The sequence below is a fragment of the Oryctolagus cuniculus genome, chromosome 7 (assembly GCF_964237555.1).
Source record: "Oryctolagus cuniculus chromosome 7, mOryCun1.1, whole genome shotgun sequence".
Taxonomy (NCBI): domain Eukaryota; kingdom Metazoa; phylum Chordata; class Mammalia; order Lagomorpha; family Leporidae; genus Oryctolagus; species Oryctolagus cuniculus.
In genome coordinates this window covers 133068215-133089813 of record NC_091438.1, presented here as the reverse complement: position 1 = coordinate 133089813, position 21599 = coordinate 133068215, and the positions used below count along the sequence as shown (strand labels likewise).

General features: G+C 53.1%; 1 protein-coding gene and 1 long non-coding RNA gene across 4 annotated transcripts in view; one reads left to right on the top strand and one right to left on the bottom strand.

The window, feature by feature from the left end:
• Positions 1-1714, bottom strand: part of BMP8B (bone morphogenetic protein 8b) — a 27135-nt gene extending 25421 nt beyond the window's left edge. The window contains exon 1 of the mRNA XM_070076801.1: positions 1666-1714. Coding sequence (XP_069932902.1) covers positions 1666-1714 — 49 coding nt within the window. The remainder of the gene's footprint in view (positions 1-1665) is intronic.
• Positions 1715-3029: 1315 nt separating this feature from the next.
• On the top strand, positions 3030-21336 carry LOC138850672 (uncharacterized). 3 transcript variants are annotated; one of them, XR_011390764.1, is made up of 4 exons: positions 3030-4157; positions 5009-5076; positions 14718-18633; positions 18740-21336. It is a non-coding gene; the product is annotated as an uncharacterized lncRNA (long non-coding RNA). The 3 variants fall into 3 exon arrangements; XR_011390763.1 differs by having other exon boundaries at positions 18716-21336; XR_011390762.1 differs by having other exon boundaries at positions 3034-4157; positions 14718-21336.
• Positions 21337-21599: the final 263 nt, after the last annotated feature.

Sequence of the window (21599 nt, the reverse complement as noted above, 5' to 3'; positions counted from 1 at the left end):
TCTAACTCTGCCTGTCAAAAATAAATAAATAAAAAATAAATAAATCTTAAAAAAAAAGAATTTAAAACAAAAGTGCTGGTTATTAGCAGGGATGAAGAGCAGAACTCGAGGCCAAGCTGGAGCGTGGGGGTGACTTGCAAGGTGGGCCCTCCAGCTGCGTCACTCTCTTGACACCAGCCACGTGCAAATCCCTGAGTTGCCATCACTGAATCCACAGGGCTGAAGTCATGACTTCCAAGATCTACTGTATGCAGAGTATGAAAAGAAATCACAGCTCAAAAGAACAGAGAGCAGAGGTTTTCATGAGAAAGATACTATGAGGCAGGCATGTGGCACGCTGGCTTATTTGTCCCCGGGATGCCCACATCCCAAATCAGAGTGCCAGCGTTTGAGTCTCATCTCCACTTCCTATCTTGCTTCCTGCTAATGTGCACCCTGGGAGACAGCAGGTGATGATGATTCAAGCACTTGGGCCCCTACCATCCACATGGGAGATCTGGATGGAGTTCCTGGTTCCTGGTTTCAGTCTGGCCCAGCCCTGGCTGTTGTGGACATTTAAGGAGTGAACCAAAGGATGGAAGATATCTCTCTCTGTGTGTGTCTCTCTGTCTCTCTCTGCCTTTCAAAAAAAAATCTAAAATCAATTAAAATTAAAATGTTTCTAAAAAGAAAGATGCTATAGGGATGGAGATTAACCAATATTATCACTGCCCCATTTACCCTTTGCATGCTGTAATGTGAACCCCGGTTTCATCCTATCACAGGCTCCTATGCCCAGAGGCTACCGTGGGGCAGGTTCGTTGTCAAGCCTCATTAGATGGCTGGTAAAAGGCCCAGAAGGAGCGCCACTCGCCTTCCCAGCTGGACGCATCAAGGGTGCTGGGAAAACCCAGTTCAGCTCGTTCCCAGGGTGAGCTCACACATCAAAAAGAAACAAATATGCCTAAGGAAGCAGTGCCTGTGTTCATGGGCAGTGTCCAGCCCGTGGGTCAGGTCACCTCCTGTTAAAGCACTAAATGCTCCAAGGAAAAGCCAGAGATTGTCAGGGGAGTTCATGAAAACAGCCAGGACAGAGGCCTTGCTGTTGAGACGCTGTAAATATGAAAACACAGATAGACTGAAAGTGAATGGGGGCAGGGGGAGGCCTGGCGTGTGAATACAAGAGCGAAAGGCTGCAGTGACTGTTTTAATATCGGGGAAGCCAGACTTCGCTACAAAGGACGTGAGCAGAGATGATGACGGAAGGGTCACGTCATCAGAATCCATCCCGCTGAAACAGGGGGACAGGACACAGCGCAACGCAATCGTAGGCTGCACTAGACAGTAAGGGTCAAAGGTCGTGTGAAAGTTCTCCCATTCATTGTGGAAACCTGTGAAAATGGGTCGCTCTGAAGTGTCCCACCTGAAATCTACTCCATCCTGTCCCCAAGTGAGAGATGCTGATGGGTGCATGGACTGGGCTGGGGCAGACCTCTCAAAGCGAAGTGGACTCATTGCCAAGTCTGAATCAAGCCAGTGTGGTAAATTCTTCACGACTGACGTCGGATGCCGGCAATGGTTTGTCCAAACACACGGAGCAAGGAGCCGCCTCTGTGTCAGCAGGCAATCGAGATGGCTAAAGAGCAGAGGAGCGTGTTTAACAAGAGCACGCAGCTCAGACCTCACCCTCCACCGAGTGGGCAGCCACGAGGTCCTGCCGAGCCGCGGGTCCCATGCCAGACTAGCCCCAGCAAGCACCTCCACCTTGCATAACCATGGACCCAGGCTTATAAAGTGCCTACCAGCTGGCATCGTAACATAGGTCTTCCTCCAACTTGTGCTGTCCCAGAGACGCACACCAGGTTATGCATTTTTAGGAATTTTTTTTTTTTTTACGATTTTATTTATTTGTTTGAGAGGCAGAGTTACACAGAGAGGGAGAGATAGAGAAAAAGAACTTCCATCCACTGGTTCACTCCCCAAACGGCTGCAACAGCCAGAGCTGGCCCAACCTGAAGCCAAGAGCCAGGAGCTTCCTTCAGGTCTCCCACATGGGTGCAGGGGCCCAAGGACTTGGGCCATCTTCTACTGCTTTCCCAGGCCATAGCAGAGAGCTGGATCAGAAATGGAGCAGCTGAGACTAAAACCAGTGCCCATATGGGATGCTGGCACCACAGGTGGAGGCTTAGCCTACTATGCCACAGTGCTGGCCCCCTAGGAATTAACTTTTACTTAATTTTTATTTATTTTTACTCCAGCTAAAGGGCAGTATTGCCTGGATTTCACATAGAGAGCAAACTCCATCTTGGATTAGTTAGAAACAGTCGAATGTGACCAAGATGACATCAAAATCTAGACAACAAAAGCGAGAAGACATCAGTTGGGCTTTGGGACTTCATTAAGATTAAAAACTTTGTGTGTCACCAGCCATTATCAGTGAAGTAAAAGACAACCCATAGAATGGGGAAAATATTCATAAATCATATAAATCATGTATTTGATAAGGGATTGATATCCAAAATGTGTATGTATACAATGAGCAGTCTTAAATAAGTATTCTCTGAAATGTGTACACACTCTTGGGGCCAGCACTGTGGCAGAATGGGTAAAGGTGCCATCTGTGGTGACAGCATCCCACATGGATGCCGATTTGAGTCCCAGCTGCTGCACTTCCAATCCAGCTCCCTGCTAATGCTCCTGGGAAAGCAAAGGAGGATGGCCCAATCCTTGGGATCACGTGGCATCACGTGGAAACCTGGAGGAAGCTCCTGGCTCCTGACTTTGGCCTGGCTTAGCACTGGCCTTTGTGACTATCTAGGGGTAAACCAGCGGATGGAAGATTCATATTCTCTCTCTCTCTCTTCAATGTTTTTTGAAGCGACCTAGAGTTAGGAACACCTATACACCTGCTCTCACCACCCACGGGGGTGGATTACCTGGGGTCCAGGGCAGGCACAGCACAGAGGCCTCCGACGGCTTGCAGTCCAGTGCCTGTGCACCTGGGCACACAGTGACCCAGTGTCTGCATTTATTCTTTTCTTGTCCCTGCAGCACAGTGCGTGGCGGAGGTCAAGACAGTGGTTGCAAGAGCAGAGGCTCTGTGGTCAGGCTGCTCCTCACACGCCCTGAGACCCCTCGCGGTAAGAAGAGGTCATACCTACCTGCCTGGAAAGCTGGGCAGGCCTTACCTCAGCCACCCCTCGCCCATCCCAGAACCCTGCCCAGCCAGGCGCAGGGCGCAGCTCGCCCGCGTGCTGCCCCATGGAGGAGCGGAGGATGTCGGGAGGAGGAGTGGAGGATGTCGGGAGGAGGAGTGGAGGATGTCGGGAGGAGGAGGCCCTCCTGAGGCGGCGGCGGCGGGGGCCCCACGCGCCCAGCCCCACCTCGCCCCTCAGCCTCGCCGCCTCTCCCGCCTCGCGCGGTTGCTGGGCAACTCGCTATCAAGAAGGAACTCGCTATCAATAAAGAACTCGCTATCAAGAAGGAACCCGCCGGAGAACTTCCGCTGCGCCCGGCCCCGGCGTTCGTCTTCTCCGCGGTCTCGCAGGGAGGCCGGCCCCGCGGCGCGCACGGCTGAGTGACAAAGAGCCTCGCTCGGCAGCGGGGGCCGCGTGGCGTGGAGGGAGCACGCGTGGCTGCGGAGTCCGCGGGCTCGGCTCGGATCCACGCCTGCCTGCCCACCCCTAGCGCGGAGGGGAAACGGAGGCCGGGCTGCTGGGAGCCGGGAGTCCCGGCCCCACTCGTGGCTCTGGGTGGCTCGGCCACCTGGGCTGGTCACTGGCCCTCGCTGCGCCTCCGCTCAGGCTGTGGGAAACCAAACGACACCCGGGCCGCTCTGAATTCCTGGCCCGCCTCTGCCCCCTGGTGGCCAGAGGCACCCTAGCACCCAGAGGAGATGGCCTCGGAGGCGGGGAGCGAGTGACCTCCGCAGAGGCTGGGGTCCCTCTGACCCCAGTCCCAACCAGCTAGCTGGAGGTGATTATGCCTGCGTCTCTGAGCTGTTGCAAGATGCAAGGAGCTAATGCGTTCAAAGTGCTGGGACGCGCGGGTTCGTGGCACAGAAGACGGGAATTGCGTGGTGAGGAGCCCAGGGGCTGCACCCTTAAGGAGACACCTCTGTCACTGGAAACCAGAGTTGTTGACTTCAGCTGTAAATGGACTTATGGTCTCCGGGACAGGTAACCGTCCCCTGCGTCAGTACACTCGCCAGTCTTGCCAATCTTGTTAATGCTTTCTTCCAATTAGCAAGTGTAAAATATTTTCCTTCGTTTTTGCTCTTCCTTTGGTTTCTGACTTTATCATTTCCTTCCTTTCTGTGTTAAGGGTTTGCTTTCATTGCTTTCTATCACTGTCTTAAGTTGGATGTGTTCGTTCTTTTTAACTTTGTCGTGGTATCATTTACAACACCATAAAATTCACCTGTTTCAAGTGAACGATTCCGTGATTTTTAGTGTCATCACAGAGCTGTGCAGCCATCACCCCAATAATGTTAGGGCGTTTCCATCACCCCCCAAAGGAGGTCGTATACATTTGCAATTTACCCCCCGGTGACACCCCCAGTCCAAGGCAACCACCAATCTATATTCTCTCTGTCTGGGTTTGCCTTTTCTGAGCGTTTAGCAAGGATGGGACCCTCCAGTGTGTGGTATTCTGTGTCTGGCATCCTTTGCTTAGCTTAATATTTTGTAGGTTCATCCACGAAGTGATGTGTGGCAGGCAGTACTCAGTTCCTTTTCATTGCTGAATAATATTCCATTGTGTGGAAATAGACCCCATTTCCTTTACCCACTCACATTAATAGACAATTGTATTGTTTCAGCTTTGGATTGTGTGAAGCAGTTGTTTCTATTAACGTTTGCTCAGAAGTTTCCATTCCCTTGGGGACTTGTTTATTTTTGTACATGGGTTGTTTCCCGACAAATGTATTTACAGATATGAGTTTGCCCCAGTTGCTATTTTAGCTGTGTCCCACAAACTTTGACGTGTGTTTTGCTGCTATTCAGAGCTAAATATTTCTTGAATTTCACAGACACTCCTGGGCTCAGAAATCCATCACTCCCGACTTCTCCAGAAGCTAGCCGTCCTCATTGACGGGAGGTGAGAATATGGAGGGAGGGGCACTAGGGGATAAGTGCAGAGGCACCTGTTTAACAATGCAAATCTGGTCGCCAGCAAGTAGTCCTATTGCTCTGAAGATTTTTTTTTTAATAGCCCTGATCAATATACAGCTCACTGACAGAGATGCTGGGGGCAGGTGTTTGGCCCAGTAGTTAAGACACGCACATCCCATAACAGAGAGCTCCTGACTCCAGCTTCCTCCTAACTCAGACCCTGGGAGGCAGCAGTGATGGCTCCAGTAATTGGTCCTTGCCACACACATGGGAGACCTGGATTAAGTTCCTGGCTCCCGGCTTTGGCCCTGGCCAAGTCTTTGCCATTATGGGCATTTGGTGAGTAAACCAGGAGATGGAATATCTCTGTCTCTCTCTCTCTCTCTGTCTCTTTCTCTCTTTTTCTACCTCTCAAATAACTAAATAAATATTTTTTGAATGTATTTATTTATTTGAAAGTCAGAATTACACAGAGAGAGAAGGAGAGGCAGAGAGAGAGGTCTTCCATCTGCTGGTTCACTCCCCAAATGTCCGCAACAGCCGGGGCTGGGCCAGGCTCAAGCCAGGAACCAGGAGCTTCACCTGGGTCTCTCATGTGGGTGCAGGGACCCGAGCACTTGGGCCATTCTCTGCTACTTTCCCAGGCCATAGCAGAGAGCTGGATTAGAAGAAGAGCAGCCGAGACAAGAACCAGCGCCCATATGAGATGCCGGCACCTCAAGCCAAGGCTTAGCCCACTACACCCTAGCCCTGGCTCCTCTCATACAGTTTTAAATGAGTGGATTTAGGAAGGTCCTCACAATAATGACTGGAACATAAAAAGCAACATGTAAATATTAAGTATTATTCATATGTATTTTCTTCTTTGTTTTTGTTTTTGTTTTTTGAAAGGGAGGGAAGGAGAGAGAAAGAGAAAGGGAGACAGCCCCCATCTGCTGATTCACTCCCCAGATGCCTGCAACGACCCAGGGTTGGGCCAAAACTGAGAGCCAGGCACTCTGGCCAGGTCTCCCAAGTGGGTGGTAGGAATCCAGCTACTGAGCCATCGCTGCTGCCTCCTGGGGTCTGCATCAGCAGGAAGCTGGAGTCAGGAGCTGGAGCCGGGAATTGACCCAGGCACTCTAGTGTGGGATGCTGGTGTCTAAACCTCCAGGCTAAACACTCATCCCTCCTTGCTCCTCTCTTACACTAGTGAAATGAAGGCCTAAGAAGTCAAGGGTTTTGCCCCTGACAACAACTACATAGTAGGGCTGGGCCTGGGACCAAGGTCTCCTGATCCAAAGTTTAATGCTTGATGGATCGCCCTGCCAGTTGGAGTCCCAGCTGCCCCATCCACTTCCAATCCGGCTCCCTGCTAATGCGCCTGGGAAAGCAGTGGAATTTGGCCCAAATGCTTGGTCCCAACTGGCACCCATATGGGATTCTGGTGTTGCAGGTAGCAGTTTTATCTGCTACACCACAGCACCTGCCCCTATTCTTTCATTTTTTTTCCCTACAAAACCTTTAATTTGAAATAATTTCAAAGTTGCAGGAAAGTTGTGAAATAGTACAAAGACAACACCTTTACCTAACCCAGACTACTTATTTGCCTCTTTCCTGATCTATCTTTTTATATATATTCACTCTATAAAAATTTGTTTAATTAAGTTCACATACAAATACACATGTAATTTTTTTCTGATCCATTTGAAAGAAAGTTGTGGGAGCCGGTGCTGTGGCGTAACGGGTAAAGCCACCGCCTGCAGTGTCAGCACCTCATATAGGTGCTGGTTCAAGTCCCAGCTGCTCCACTTCCGATCCAACTCTCTGCTATGGCCTGGGAAAGCAGTAGAAGATGGCCCAAGTCCTTAGGCCCCTGCACCCACATGGGAGACCCAGAAGAAGCTCCTGGCTCCTGGCTTTGGATTGGCGCAGTTCCAGTCGTTGTGCCCAATTGGGGAGTGAACCAACGGAAGGAAGCCAAAATTTGGGTGCGACTCCAGGCAGTCTCAGCAGACATATACACGTAGGCATATCCATACATGTGCATAGGGCCCTCCACATCTAGATGAACCTCCATAATTCACCTCCATATGTGAGGAGCTGTGAGTTCACTCTGATACTTATAATACAAGCCCCAGCACAGGACGAGTCTTAGTCTGCTCCATTCATAACTCCCTTCTCTGACAATGAGAAAATTAGCTCACCATGCTCTCAACGTACTATTAACTCTTCTCTTCCTGATGCAGCAAGTGTAAGAGCCACGTGGCCATTTCTCACTCCTGCCCGTGCCTCCACCCAGCAAGTGCTGGTGAGCTGCCACCTCAAGGGCAAGGGAAAGAGGAATTCCATTCCTTTAACTTTTCAAAGGTTTCTTTTCATCTACTTGAAAGAGAGAGAGAGAGAGAGAATATGAGAATATTATACCCCCTGGCTCACTCCCCAAATACAACAGCCAGGGGTGGGGCCAGGCCAAAGCCAGGAGTCTGGAACTCCACCCAGGTCTCCAGTGTGTGAGTGGCAGGGCCCCAGAACTGCTGCCTCCCTGGGTACATTAGCAGAAAGTCGAGTGGCAGCAAAGGAGCCAGGGCTTGAGGTGGCGCTCCAATATGGGATGCAGGTGTCCCAAGTGGCAGCTTAGCCTGCTGCACAACGCTGGCCCCCAATCCCTTTCATGTTTTAAAAAGATTTACTTACTTACTTACTTACTTACTTATTTATTTGAAAGAGTTACAGAGAGCTAGAGGCAGAGGGAGAGAGAGAGAGAGAGAAATCTTCCATCACTAGTTCACTCATCTGCTGGTTCACTCCCCAGTGGCCTCAATGGCTGGGGCTGAGCCAGGCTGAAGCCAGGAGCCAGGAGCTCCATCCTGGTCTCCTGTGTGAGTGACAGGAACCTAAACACTTGGGCCATAATTTGCTGCTTCCCAGGAGCATTAGCAGGAAGCTGGATTGGAAGTGGAGTAGCCAGGACTCTGAGTAGCAGTCTGATAGGGGATGACAGCATGGACTCAGGCAGCAGCCTCACCTGCTGCACCTCAATGCTGCCCCCATTATTGCTGCTTTATGAAGTCTATATCCTTCAACATTCCTTCACTGTTGCTCAAATCCTGTGTTTACCATTGTTATTCTTTTCAGTCCTTCCTGCATCCTTGGACTTCCAAGTGGGATTATTTTCCTCTGGCAGAAAAATATCCTATACTGTCTCCTTCCACGTGGAGCAGCTGAAAGTGATTATCTTCATTTATTCATTTTTGTCTGAAAAAGCCACGTGGCACCTTCATTTTGCTGGGTGTACAATCCCAGATAGGCGGCCACATTCTTTCTACACTTCAAGTCTATTTTTCCATGTCTCCTGCTTACACCTTTCCTGTTGAGAAGTCAGCCATCAGTCTAGTCTTCCTTTAAAGGAAAACTGCTCTTTTCCTTGGCTGGTTTGTAAGATTTTGTCTTTGGTAGTCAGTGATTTTGCTCTGATGTGTGCAGGGGTACTTGTGACCTTTGACAAAGTCCCTGTCTCTGTTGGGAAAGGTGAGCTGTGTGGCCCTGAGCATCCTTGCACACACTTGCACTTGCTGATTCTGCCAGACCCCAGGGCTGGTCGTCCCCTAGTACTGACTGCCATTATACACCTGGGCAACTGAGTGGATCAGGGCCCCTGGAGAACCCTCTGTGTAACCGCCTACCCCTGGAGGAGGAGCACTGGCTTGCCCACTTCTTGCCAGAAAGATGCCCTTGACCCTGATTCCCTCAGCTATGGTGCAACTCACTCCTTCTATGGCCTCCATATAGGCCCAGCGCATCACTCCAAGAGACTTGGAAGCATATTTGTACGTGGGGGAGAGAGGGCCGTGGGATGTGTTTCCATTAGGGATGGAGGTTGCTTTCTAGTTAACCTAGGGTCCTCTCTAACTGTCCACAAGTACACTGTCCCCAGCATCGTGGTTCCCTCCTTGGGTCCCTGTGTAAAGAGGGCAATCTTATCCAGAGAGCACACTGACTCCGGGTTCCACACAGCAGCCAAGTCTTGTGCTTTGTCAACACAGGCCATACTCTAGTGAAAGTGATTTTTTTTTTTTTTGACAGGCAGAGTGGACAGTGAGAGAGAGAGAGACAGAGAGAAAGGTCTTCCTTTTGCCGTTGGTTCACCCTCCAATGGCCGCCGCGGCCGGCGCGCTGCGGCCAGCGCACCGCGCTGATCCGATGGCAGGAGCCAGGAGCCAGGTGCTTTTCCTGGTCTCCCATGGGGTGCAGGGCCCAAGCACCTGGGCCATCCTCCACTGCACTCCCTGGCCACAGCAGAGAGCTGGCCTGGAAGAGGGGCAACCGGGACAGAATCCGGCTCCCCAACCGGGACTAGAACCTGGTGTGCCGGTGCCACTAGGCGGAGGATTAGCCTAGTGAGCCGCGGCACCGGCCTAGCGACAGTGATCTGAAATCTGTCATTGGTGCTGGCATTGTGGCGCAGGGGGTTAAGCCATCATTTGGGACACCACCTTCCCATCTCAGAGAGCTGCTTTGAGCCCCGGTTACTCTCCTTCCAATCCAGGTTTCTAGCAATGTGCCTGGGAAGGCAGCAGATCATGTGAGAAACCAGGATGGAGTTCCTGGCTCCTGGCTTCAAACTGGCCCAGCTCTGGCTGTTGCAACCATTTGGGGAATGAACCAGCATATAGAAGATATTCAGGCTGGTGCCACGGCTCACTAGGCTAATCCTCAGCCTGCGGCGCCGGCACACCGGGTTCTAGTCCCGGTTGGGGCGCCGGATTCTGTCCCGGTTGCCCCTCTTCCAGGCCAGCTCTCTGCTGTGGCCCGGGAGTGCAGTGGAGGATGGCCCAAGTGCTTGGGCCCTGCACCTGCATGGGAGACCAGGAGAAGCACCTGGCTCCTGGCTTCAGATCAGCGAGGTGCGCCGGCCGCAGCGGTCATTGGAGGGTGAACCAGTGGTAAAAGGAAGACCTTTCTCTCTGTCTCTCTCTCTCACTGTCCACTCTGCCTGTTAAAAAAAAAAAAAAAAAAAAAAAGATATTCTCTCTCTCTCTGTCTCTCTCATAAGTAAATAAATCTTTAAGGATAAATAAAAAAAAAAAAAAAAAAAGAATGCTCAGTGCACTCAGTCACTGCTCCTCTTGGCATGGGCTGAAGTCCCAGATAGTCCTGATGTATAGTGGGTAAAGCTGCTGCCACATCCCATATGGGTGCTGGTTTCATGTCCCAGCTGTTCCACTTATGATCCAGCTCTCTGCTAATGGCCTGGGAAAGCAGCAGAAGATGACCCAAATATTTGGACCCCAGCCACCCATGTGGGAGACCTGAAAGAAACTCTTGGCTCTTGGCTTTGGCCTGACCCAGCACTGGCCATTGCAACCACCTGGGGCGTGAACCAGCAGATGGAAGATCTCTGTCTTTCACTCTCTCTCTGTGTGACTCTTTCAAATAAATATTTATTTTATTTTAAAAAAATATTTATTTATTCGAAAGAGTTACACAGAGAGAGAGAGAGAGAGAGAGAGAGATCTGTCATCTGCTGCTTCACTCCCCAATTGGCCGCAATGGCTGGAACTGCACCGATCTAAATCCAGGAGCCAGGCAGGGGCTTCTTCCGGGTCTCCCACATGGGTGCAGGGGCCCAAGGACTTGGGCCATCTTCTACTGCTTTCCCAGGCCACGGCAGAGAGCTGGATCGGAAGTGGAGCATCTGGGTCTTGAACCGGCACCCATATGGGATACCGACACTTCAAGCCAGGGTGTTAACCTGCTGCGCCACAGCGCCGGCCCCTAAATATTTATTTTAAAAATATTTATTGCTGAGGCCCACTAAGTGAGTCCTGACGACCTACAAACCTAGCTTGAAGTGAAGTGCTTATAACAGAATTTGTTATTAATTAAATTTCTCAGTTGCCATGGTTTTCTTGTAATCTTTACCAAGAACCATGAAGTTGTTTCATTTTTAGAGATTTATTTATTTATTTGAAAAGCAGAGTTACAGAAAGAGGGAGAGACAGAGAAAGAGAGAGAGATCTTCCATCTATTGGTTCACTCCCCTAAGGCCACAACAGCCAGAGCCAGGAGCCAGGAGCTTCATCCAGGTCTCCCATGTGGGTGGCAAGGACCCATCTTGGGCCGTCCTCCACTGCTTTACCTGCTGTGCCACAATGCTGACCTTTGTTTCAATATTTTAACAACTCATACATTTATGCATGCCCTTGATAATCTTGCCTGAGTATCAGTCCTCTTTATTTGCATAAGGTTATTCATTGTAGTATTGTCTGTGATGGTAAAATTGGAAACAACCCAAATATCTGTTACTAAGGAAGAGTCAGGTACAATAAACTACGGTATGTCCCTAGCACGGAATACTGGGCACTAACAAAAGGAACAAGACATGGGGTCAGCATTGTGGCACAGCAGGTTGGGCGACCACCTGCAATGCCAACATCCCACATGGAAGCCTGGTCGGGTCCCAGCTGCTCCACTGCTTCTGATTCAGCTCCCTGCTAACGTGCCTGGGAAGGCAGTAGAGAAAGGCCCAAGTGTTTGGGCTCCTGCCTCCCATGTGGGAGATTCAGATGAAGCTCCTGGCTTCTGGCTCTGGCTTGGCCCAGCCCCAACGTTGTGGCTATTTGGGGAGTGAACCAGCGGATGGAAATCTTTCTCTGTCTCTCTCTCTTTCTTTCTCTCTCTGTAACTCTACCTTTAAAATAAATATAATAAATCTTTTTTTTAAATGAGCAAAACAGCTGTTCATGGACTGATGTAAGACACAAAATACATTGGTGGGGCTGGTGCTGTGGTACAGTGGGTTAAAGCCCCGGCCTGCAGGGCCAGCATCCCATATGGGTGCCGATTCAAGTCCCGGCTGCTCCACTTCTGATTCAGCTCTCTGCTGTGGCCTGAGAAAGCAGTGGAAGATGGCCCAAGTGCTGGGGCCCCTGCACTTGCATGGCAGACCTGGAAGAAACTCCTGGCTCCCAGCTTTGGATCAGCTCAGCTCTGACAGTAGAAGTCATTTGGGGAGTGAACCAGCGGAAGGAAGGCCTTCCTCTCTCTCTGTAACTCTGTCTTTCAAATAAATAAAATGAATCTTTAAAAAAAAATTGGTAAGTCAAAAAAAAAAATAAGATGTAGGGCATAGTGGACCCTCCTTTGAGTTAAAACTGAGTAGAATAAGAATGCTGCTTGTATTTATTTACATGAAATGGAGATATAAGAAACAAAATTGATCACTTATAGGTAATGGATGAGGTAGACAATGAAATGAGGATAGAAGTAGCAAAGAGGGGCCAGCACTGTGGCATAGTGGGTAAAGCTGCCGCCTGTAGTGCCAGCATCCCACATGGGTGCCGGTTCAAGTCCTGGCTGTTCCACCTCCAATCGAGCTCTCTGCTATGGCCTGGGAAAGCAGTAGAAGATGGCCCAAGTCCTTGGGCCTCTGTACCCGCATAGGAAGACCTGGAGGAAGCTCCTGGCTTCAGATCAGCACAGCTCCACCCGATGTGGTCACTTGGGGAGTGAGCTAGCGGATGGAAGACCTCTCTTTCTCTTTCTCTCTCTCTCTCTCTCTCTCTCTCTCTCTCCCCCCTTTTCTTTCTGTGTAACTCTGACTTTCAAAAAATGAATAAATCTTTATTTTAAAAAGTGAAAGAGAGAGACCTCCTTTGTTTTATTTATTAAAGAAGCAGAGGAACACATATAAGGAGAGGTGAGGGAAAGGGAGAGATAGCTCCTGTCCACTGATTCACTCCCCAAATGTCCCCAAGGCCCCCTGCTAATCTGGGTCTCCCACGGGGCTGGCAAGAATCCACTCACTTGGGTCACAGGCTGCCTCCCAAGGTCTGCATTAGCAGGAAGCTGATTCTCTGATACAGAACAGAGGTGTCTTCACTGTTGGACCAAAAGCCCCCTCCCCTCTGCCAGGGGCACTCCTTGAAGTCACCTTTCCATGCTTGGTGTCTCGTGTGAGGGTCAGAGCAGCACCTCAGGCCCTGTCCTGCTCTCTGGGACCACGAGCCGGAGGGCCTGCTCTCCTCCTGACTCCTGGCCCAGTGGCCACTTTGGACTACATCCTTCAGTACAGAATCTCTTCCCATCCTCCCAGCAGTCCACTTTGGCAGATAACGAACCTGAGGCCTAGGGAGGGTTCCGAGCCATAGCACAGGTGGGGAAGACCACTGATGCTATTTTCAGTTCGCCTGCCTGGGCAAGGAGGCTGGGAGTGGGAGCCAGGTGTGGTCAGAAGCCAGCGAGAAGAGGTCGGCATTGTGGTGCAGAAAGTTAAGCCCTTGCCTATGACACTGGCATCCCCTATCAGAGCACCAGTTCGAGTCCCACCTGTTCCACTTCCAATCCAGCTCCCTGCTAATGTGCCTGGGAAAACAGTGGAAGATGGCCAGGTGCTCGGCCCCTGCACCCATGTAGGAGACTCAGATGGAGTTCCAGGATCCTGGCTTCAGCCTGGCCTTTTGTAGAGTGGACAATCTCTCTCTCTCTGCCTTTCAAATAAATCTTTAAAAATAATAGCAGAGGGGCTGGTGTTGTGGTATAGCAGGTAAAGCTACCACCTGCAATGCTGGCATCCCATATGAGCAGTGATTTATGTCCTGGCTGCTCCACGTCCAATCCAGTTCTTTGCTAATGGCCTGGGAAAGCAGCAAAAGATGGCCCAGTGCTTGGGCCCCTGCTATCCATGTGGGAGAGCCTGATGAAGCTCCTGGCTTTGGCCTGGCTTAGCCCTGGCAATTGCGGCCATTTGGGGAATGAACCAGTGGATGGAAAATCTTTCTCTCACTGTCTCTCTCTCTCTCTCTCTCTCTTTTTTTTTTTTTTTTTTTTTTTTTTTTTTTTTTTTTTGACAGACAGAGTGGACAGTGAGAGAGAGAGAGAGAGAAAGTTCTTCCTTTTACCGCTGGTTCACCCTCCAATGGCCGCCACAGCCGGCGCGCTGTGGCTGGCGTACTGCGCTGATCCGATGGCAGGAGCCAGGTACTTATCCTGGTCTCCCATGGGGTGCAGGGCCCAAGGACTTGGCCATCCTTCACTGCACTCCCTGGCCACAGCAGAGAGCTGGCCTGGAAGAGGGGCAACCGGGACAGAATCCGGCGCCCTGACCGGGACTAGAACACGGTGTGCCGGCGCCACAAGGCGGAGGATTAGCCTAGTGAGCCGCGGCGCCGGCCTCTCACTGTCTCTTTTATGCAATTCTTTCAAATAAATTAATTTTAATAATAATATTATTAATAGCAGAAAGGCACAGGGGACTGAGACTGCAGAGGTGGCCGGAGCCCTTAGGGTCCGGCTGAGGGGTTTAGGCAGCACCTGACATGGTCCTCCAGGGGCTGTGGTGGGGAGAGGGCCTCTGGGTAGAGGCACGGGAGTGCTGCAGGGCTTAGTGAGGTGGTGAGGCCGGGAGCAGGGAGCAGAGGGGATGCAGGAGGAGCAAGACCCGGAGGACTTACTGACTCCCTGACATGGGAGTGAGGAGGAGGAGGGAGGATGCTGAGAAATATTTACTGGGCACTTCCTGTGTGGCACCTTACAAGGAGTCTTCAAAAAATTTGTGGAAAATATGAATTATGAAGAGACTATACAGAGTTCAAAATTCTTCACACCAAAAGGAGCTTAACAAAAACTTTATGTGTTTAATTGAAGGGTGGAATGACAGAGAGATCTTCCATCTGCTGGCCGACTCCCCCAAATGCTGGCAACAGCCAAGACTGGGCCAGGCGGAAGCAAGGAACCTGGACCTCCATCAGGTCTCCTGCGTGGGTGGCAAGGACCTAAGAGCTTAGGCCATCATCCACTGCTTTCCAGTCGCTTTAGCAGGAAGCCGGATTAGAAGCAGAGCAGCCGGGACTCAAACCGATGCTCCGACTGGGGATGGTGGTGTGTGGTAAGCAGTGGCCAAAAACCAGCCCTAACTTTTGGTTCCATTTTTCCACGAACTTTTTGAAGTCCCCCTGTAGCAAGGGATTCGCGTTTATGCCACTGAATCCTCGAAGCATCCTGATGATGTTGGTACTATCATTATCCCCGGCTAGCAGATGGGTACTGGGATCAGAGGGACCCCAGCCTCTGCGGAGGTCACTCTCCGTGTCCCGGGCCATCTCCCCTGGGTGCTAGGCTGCTGCTGGCCACCAGGGGGCAGAGACGGGCCAGGAATTCAGAGCGGCCCGGTGTGCTCCTGAACAGCTCTGGCCTTTCTTTGTGGTGAGAGCTCGGCGGTCACTGGTCCTGACCTCCTGTCGCTCGGTTTCCCACAGGGTGAGCGGAGGCGCAGCGAGGGGCAGTGACCAGCCCAGGTGGCCGAGCCACCCAGAGCCACGAGTGGGGCCGGGACTCCCGGCTCCCAGCAGCCCGGCCTCCGTTTCCCCTCCGCGCTAGGGGTGGGCAGGCAGGCGTGGATCCGAGCCGAGCCCGCGGACTCCGCAGCCACGCGTGCTCCCTCCACGCCACGCGGCCCCCGCTGCCGAGCGAGGCTCTTTGTCACTCAGCCGTGCGCGCCGCGGGGCCGGCCTCCCTGCGAGACCGCGGAGAAGACGAACGCCGGGGCCGGGCGCAGCGGAAGTTCTCCGGCGGGTTCCTTCTTGATAGCGAGTTCCTTCTTGATAGCGAGTTGCCCAGCAACCGCGCGAGGCGGGAGAGGCGGCGAGGCTGAGGGGCGAGGTGGGGCTGGGCGCATGGGGCCCCCGCCGCCGCCGCCTCGGGAGGGCCTCCTCCTCCCGACATCCTCCACCCCTCCTCCCGACATCCTCCACCCCTCCTCCCGACATCCTCCGCTCCTCCATGGGGCACGTGGTCCCGGGGTACAAGAAGGGGAGTGGACCACGTGGCAAGAGCAGCAGTGAGGTCGAGGCACTGGGCATGGGGCAGTGAGCCCCGGGGGGAACAGGAGGCCAGGCCCGCTGCTTCAGGCTTGGGCCGCCTCTGCCTGGCCTGGGAGGCTGATCTTCCACACAGAACCGGACCCTGGAGGTCAGCTTACGGCATGGGCAGCCTCGGGGCCACCCTCAGGGATGGGAGCTTCCTCAGCCGGGGCCACGCCAGGGCCAGAGAGTGCTGGCGGGAAGAAGGCATCAAGGCGAGCCCTCCTTGAGTGTCAGGTTGATTTGGGCCAGGGGGCCTCGTGCAGCCCAGGGCACATCCGGGTCCTGGCGCCAGAGCTTGGGGTCGTGTTTTGAGATTGCACTCACAGGCGTTGTCCCCACCGCACAAGACCGCGCAGGATGGGTCTACACAAGGTCCCACGTGCCAGGCAAGGTCCAGCTCCACACCCTGCCCCACTTGGCACCACGGGGCCCTGGCGTGGGGCTGCATCCCTGGGACTGTCCTGGGCACCAACATGGGCGGGCTTGGCCCTGCCGCAGCAGTCCCCGAGGCACAGCGCTTCGGGCCAGCCCCTAATTTGGGTGAAGGAGAAACTGGGAGGGAGCTGGTCTCTCGTCCAGACCCTGCCCTTGGGGGGAGCCGGGGGAGGAGCGGGTAAGCGGTGGCCCTCTCCGGAAGCTGGAGGCTGGAAGCCGGAAGCTAGAGTTCTTCGTTCCCCCCCACAAACATCCCCCGAGCCCTACGCCGCTACCCGGGCCCAGGCCCAAGTGCCCACCGATGACTACGTCTGACCCCCTGTGCATTCTGCCATTTCTCATTCACCCTGGACCCCATCTTTCCCGCTCTGATGAGCCGGGATTCCAGGCCCTGGGCTCCCTGGGTGTCTGCGGAGCCCCTGGGTGGAATCAGCCCGGAAGTCAGCGGTGTGGGGCGGCCCCGGCGGTCTGGCCGCAGCCTCCCGAGGCCGTGTGAGGACCCGCGCTGGCCTGGCCGCCAGGTCAGATTCCTCAGCCGAGGAGCAGCAGGGACGAGGAAAGGCGGCCAGCGCGGCGGGAGGACGCCTTTGTACCAGGTATTTTTCTCAACGGCAGGGCTGGGCCGCCTGCCAGGTGCCAGGGCGCGGCTCTGGCCGCCCGCCTGGGCAGCAGCTTTGCCGCCAAGCCCTGTACCTGGCCCCGCGGCTCCTTCCCGCGCTTCCTGGGCCAGGCCCGGCAACGCGAGCAGCAGGGCTGAGGGGCAGACAGGGTCGGCGGCCAGGTCCCCGGCGCTGGAGCCGGGAGGGAGATGGGACTCGTCGGAGCTCCAGTGGCGCCTGCTTCCTTCCAGAGCAAGTGTTTACAAATACAAACCGTGCTCCACAAAGTGGGATAGCCCTGGGACGTTGGCCCTGGGCTCTGCTCTCACTGGCTCCGTGACCGTGGGCAGGTCACTGAGCTTTTCTGTTCTCATCTGCGAAATGGGGCCCACCTCAGCAGGTGCGGTGAGGATTTCGTGGTGTGTCAGGCGCACAGCAAGAGCTGTGGGTGTCTTTGCTGCCACCCTGATGGTGATGTGGTGGTGTGCGGGGGTGGGGAGTGCATAATGTGAATCAAGCCTCTTGGTTGCACAGAACAGAAACTGGCTCGGGCAGATGGGGGGAGTCATGGCTAGTCTTCAGAGGTGTGTGCCCGTAGTCCCAGGGTAGGGAACGTGATGGGACCACGGAGGCCACTGGGAAGCCAGGAAGCTTCTCTCCCGGCCCCTCCTCACCTTTCTGCCCATCATCACTCTCGGCCTGCTCAGCGCTTCCGCTTGCTCCACTGCTCTGAGCACCTGGCTGGACACGGCCAATCTCAGTGCCTAGGTGACAGCAGAAATGGACTTGTATGTGTCTGTGTGTGTGTGTGGTTTTTTTTTTTTTTTTTAAACAATTTATTTGTAGAGCAACAGAAAGAGAGAGAGCACACTCTTCCACTCTGTGGTTTACTCCGCAGATGGCAATGGCAGGCCGGGGCTGGGCCAGACCAAAGCCAGGAGCCAGAAACTCCATCTGCGTCTTCCAGCTGAGTCGCAGGGGTCGGGAATTAGCAGGAAGCTGGAGTGGAAGCTGAGCAGCCAGGACTCAAACCCATGCACCATCAGGTTACTGGTGCTCCAAGCAGTGGCTTAACCTGCTGCGCCGCTACGCGGGCCAAGCCCGGGGTCCCCACTGCACACTCAGTCGCGCCCGGTACACGGCCATTAGGTCGCCTGGGGCCTGCCTGTGGGAGGAATTCCTGCAGTTCTCAGGGGTCCCTGGTTAGTCCTCACAAGAGGGCAGTTATAAAACAGCAAGACTGTCCCTTCCGGCTCCCTGGCCCCACCCCGCCATCATGATGCCACTGGCCATCTGGCCCCACTGGAGCCCAGCAGAAGCCGGTACAGCACTTTTCCCCTCCCTGTTTTTATAAACAAAGTTTTCACATTCAAGAATTTTATTTATGGGGGATTTTTTTATTTATGATTGAATACATGTCCAATATAAATATAGGGTAAATAAATATAGCTGGCTCTTCAAGCATGTAATTTTTCTTTATGGTGACAACTTTCAAAATCCCACCTCCAAGGTTGTTTTTAAAATAGAGAAGTCCACGTGATCTGCGGCCCCTTCCCGTGCAGGAGGATCCAGAACTTCATACTCCTGACTGTGACTTAGCCCCGTGCATCAGCCTTCCCCCCTTCCTACCTCCCCACCGTGCCACGCTCTTGAACCTCCAGAACGGTGAGCTAAATAAGCCTCTTTTCTTTATAAACCTCCCAGCCTTGGGTATTTAATTTAGCAACAAAAAAATGCCCCAATACAGACTGGAATCTCTAAATGCTGACAGCGAAATCACAGGCAGCAGAACCCATCGCCGAGCCCCTCAACTGTGGCTGGAGGCACTGCCAGGGCCCCACCCCGGGCACCCAGAGAGAAGAGGAGCTGGGCCGGCTCCCCCAGGAGCAGCTGTTCTAATGACGCTTGGAGCCGGGTCAGGGAACCCATGCGTTAGTCCTGGTGTTGCGGCTGGAAATCCCCTTTTCCTCTTGCCAGCCTTGATGATGTCTGTAGGCCTTTATCACCGCACTTGGGCTGTTATCATTACTCACTTATGTACTTGTCATCCTCCATGACTGTCTTTCAACGCAGCCACGATCTGCCCGTCACCAGTCTAGTGTCAGGGACACAGGGATGAACCCAGCTCCCACAGCTCAGGCTGCTTGGCGCGTAGCCACGTGAAATGGATCGGTCTCACCGTGCTTCCACCGGGCTCAGGGGCTGGAGGCTTTCTTCCCGCACCGTCAGCGGTGTCAAGATCCCATCCTGGGGCCTGCAAGGCCGGCATCCCCTGTGGACACTGGTTTGAGTCCCGGCTGCTCCACTTCTGATCCAGCTCCCTGCTGGTGTACCTGGAAAGATAGTGGAAGGTGGCCCAAGTCCTCTGGCCCCTGCACCCACATGGGAGCCTGGAAGAAGCTCCTGACTCTTGGCTTCGGATCGGCTCAGCTCCAGCTGTTGTGGCCATTTGGGGAGTGAACCAGCATATGAAAGATCTCTGTCTGCTTCTGCCTCTCTGTAACTCTGTCTTTCAAATAAATAAATAAATAAAACTTTTTATTAAAAAATCCCATCTTTTGCTGGGATTATGAGATTCCTGAGCTGTCAGGAGTATGCATGCCCACGGGAACCGGCACAAGCCGGCATCACTGCTGCTGGGTGAGTGGAGGGCAGCAGTAGGCAGCTGACGAGGAGCAGAGTGGTGACCAAGCCTCCTCAGCAGGACGACACAAAGCTGCTTGGAGGCCACGGCTGGTGGCCGCTGCTGGCGAGCTTACTGCTGCCTTTGCTCTGTCCGCATCTCTGCTTCCATCTTGGATCACAGATCTCTGCTAGAATCAACCCCGTCCCTGTTCTCCGCCCGAGTCCCCCCTCCCTGGCCTCCCTGTGAGCGAGGATGAGCAGGAAGGGCAGACAGACGCCCTCTGTGCTCCTTCCAGTCCACTGTGAACACGTGAACTTGATACTTCAGGGACATCCTGAGTTCTCCAAACTCCCTTCTCTCCAGAAAGCCCAGCACTTGGCTCTCACACCTCGTCCGTGTGAGCATCCACACGGAAGTCTGGTTTGGAAACTGAAACACTAAACCATTTTTCTTTCTTTCTGCCTTCTTGCTATAAAAGCACTAGGTCTTGAAGGCAACGTGAAGGCTGACTGGGGAGGGTCACGTACAAGGAAGCATGGCAAAGAAAAGCACACGTATTAGTATTTCAGGATGTTTTCCTCCTGCATACACAATCAGATTCTTGCAAATACAGTGTGATAGCGTCTCTGGTTAGGGCTGACACACACCTCCCGGAGCGCAAGGGCTGCAGAGCACACCTGGCAGTGAGCATGTGGTGGGCATGGCCAGCAAGGAGCCATGTGAGGAGGGGGTGACGCAAGAGCTGAGCCTGCCTGAAGTTCCAGGGAAACGGGGGCGCAGGGAGAGCATTGCAGACAGCAGTGCCGGACGAAAGAACATGAAAAAGGAAGAGACGCTGTGTGCCAAGGATTGCTGTGGTCGGTGCTGTCAAAATATCCTTGTGATCATCACAGCAACCTTGGAAGGCAAATTTTTATTTTTTATTATTTGAAAGGCAGAGTGACACACAGAGAGAGTATATGTAAAGAGAGAGAGAGAGATCTTGCACCTGCTGGTTCACTCCCCAAAATGCCGGCAACAGGCTAAAGCCAGGAGCTTGGCACTCCATATGGGTCTCCTAAGTGGGTGGCAGGGACCCAAGTCCTTGCGCTGTCATCTGCTGCCTCCCAGGATGCATTAGCAAAAGGCTGGATCAGAAGCAGAGTAGGCAGGACTCGATCCGATGACTCAGCCCTCCTTTATGGGTTCCAAGAGGCAGCTTAACCCACTGCTCCACAGCGCCTGCCTCCAGGGCCAAAATGTTTAAATTAAAGACAAACGGGAGCGGCATTTGGTGCAGCAGTTACAAGGTTGCTTGGGATTTCCACACCCGGAAGCAGAGGGCCTGAGTTCTTGAGTCCTGGCTCCGCTCCCCATTCCAGCTTCCTGCAAATGCTCATACTGGGAGGCGGCAGGTGGGTCAAGGAGTCAAGCCACTAGCACTCATGTGGGAGACCTGGACTGAGTTTCCAGCTTCTGGCTTTGGCCTGACCCAGCCCCAACTATTGCAGGCATTTGAAGAATGAACCAGTGGACTGAAGATGGACCTGTCTGCCTGTCTCTCTCTTTCTCTTTCTTCCCACTCTGTCTCTCTACCTTTCATATAAGTCAAAATAAATAATAAAATAAAAAAGTGAGGCACAGAGAGATTGTTGCTGGCCCAGTTATTCCAAGATTCAAGCCTGGAGAGTTACAAAACTCACACACAAGTAGCTGTGCAATGGCTGCTGGGAGATTCAGCTGAGGAGTGAGCAGCACAAGGACCTCAGAAGCCTGCTATGCCATGTGGCGTAAAGGGAGTCAGCAAAAACGTTTAATCAAGAGACAGCAAATGTCTTGGCCATACCCAGACTGAAGGGCCTGTGGGATACCCAGGTGGACGTAGGAAGCTCACCAAGTAGGAATGCTTGGACATGTGAGTGTCAAGTGTCTGGGTCATGTGGGAGGAGGGTCTGGAATGTAGGGTGGAGTTGGGAGCCATTAGCGTGCACAGACCCCGTCCGAAAGTGCTGGGAGACTTTTGTGG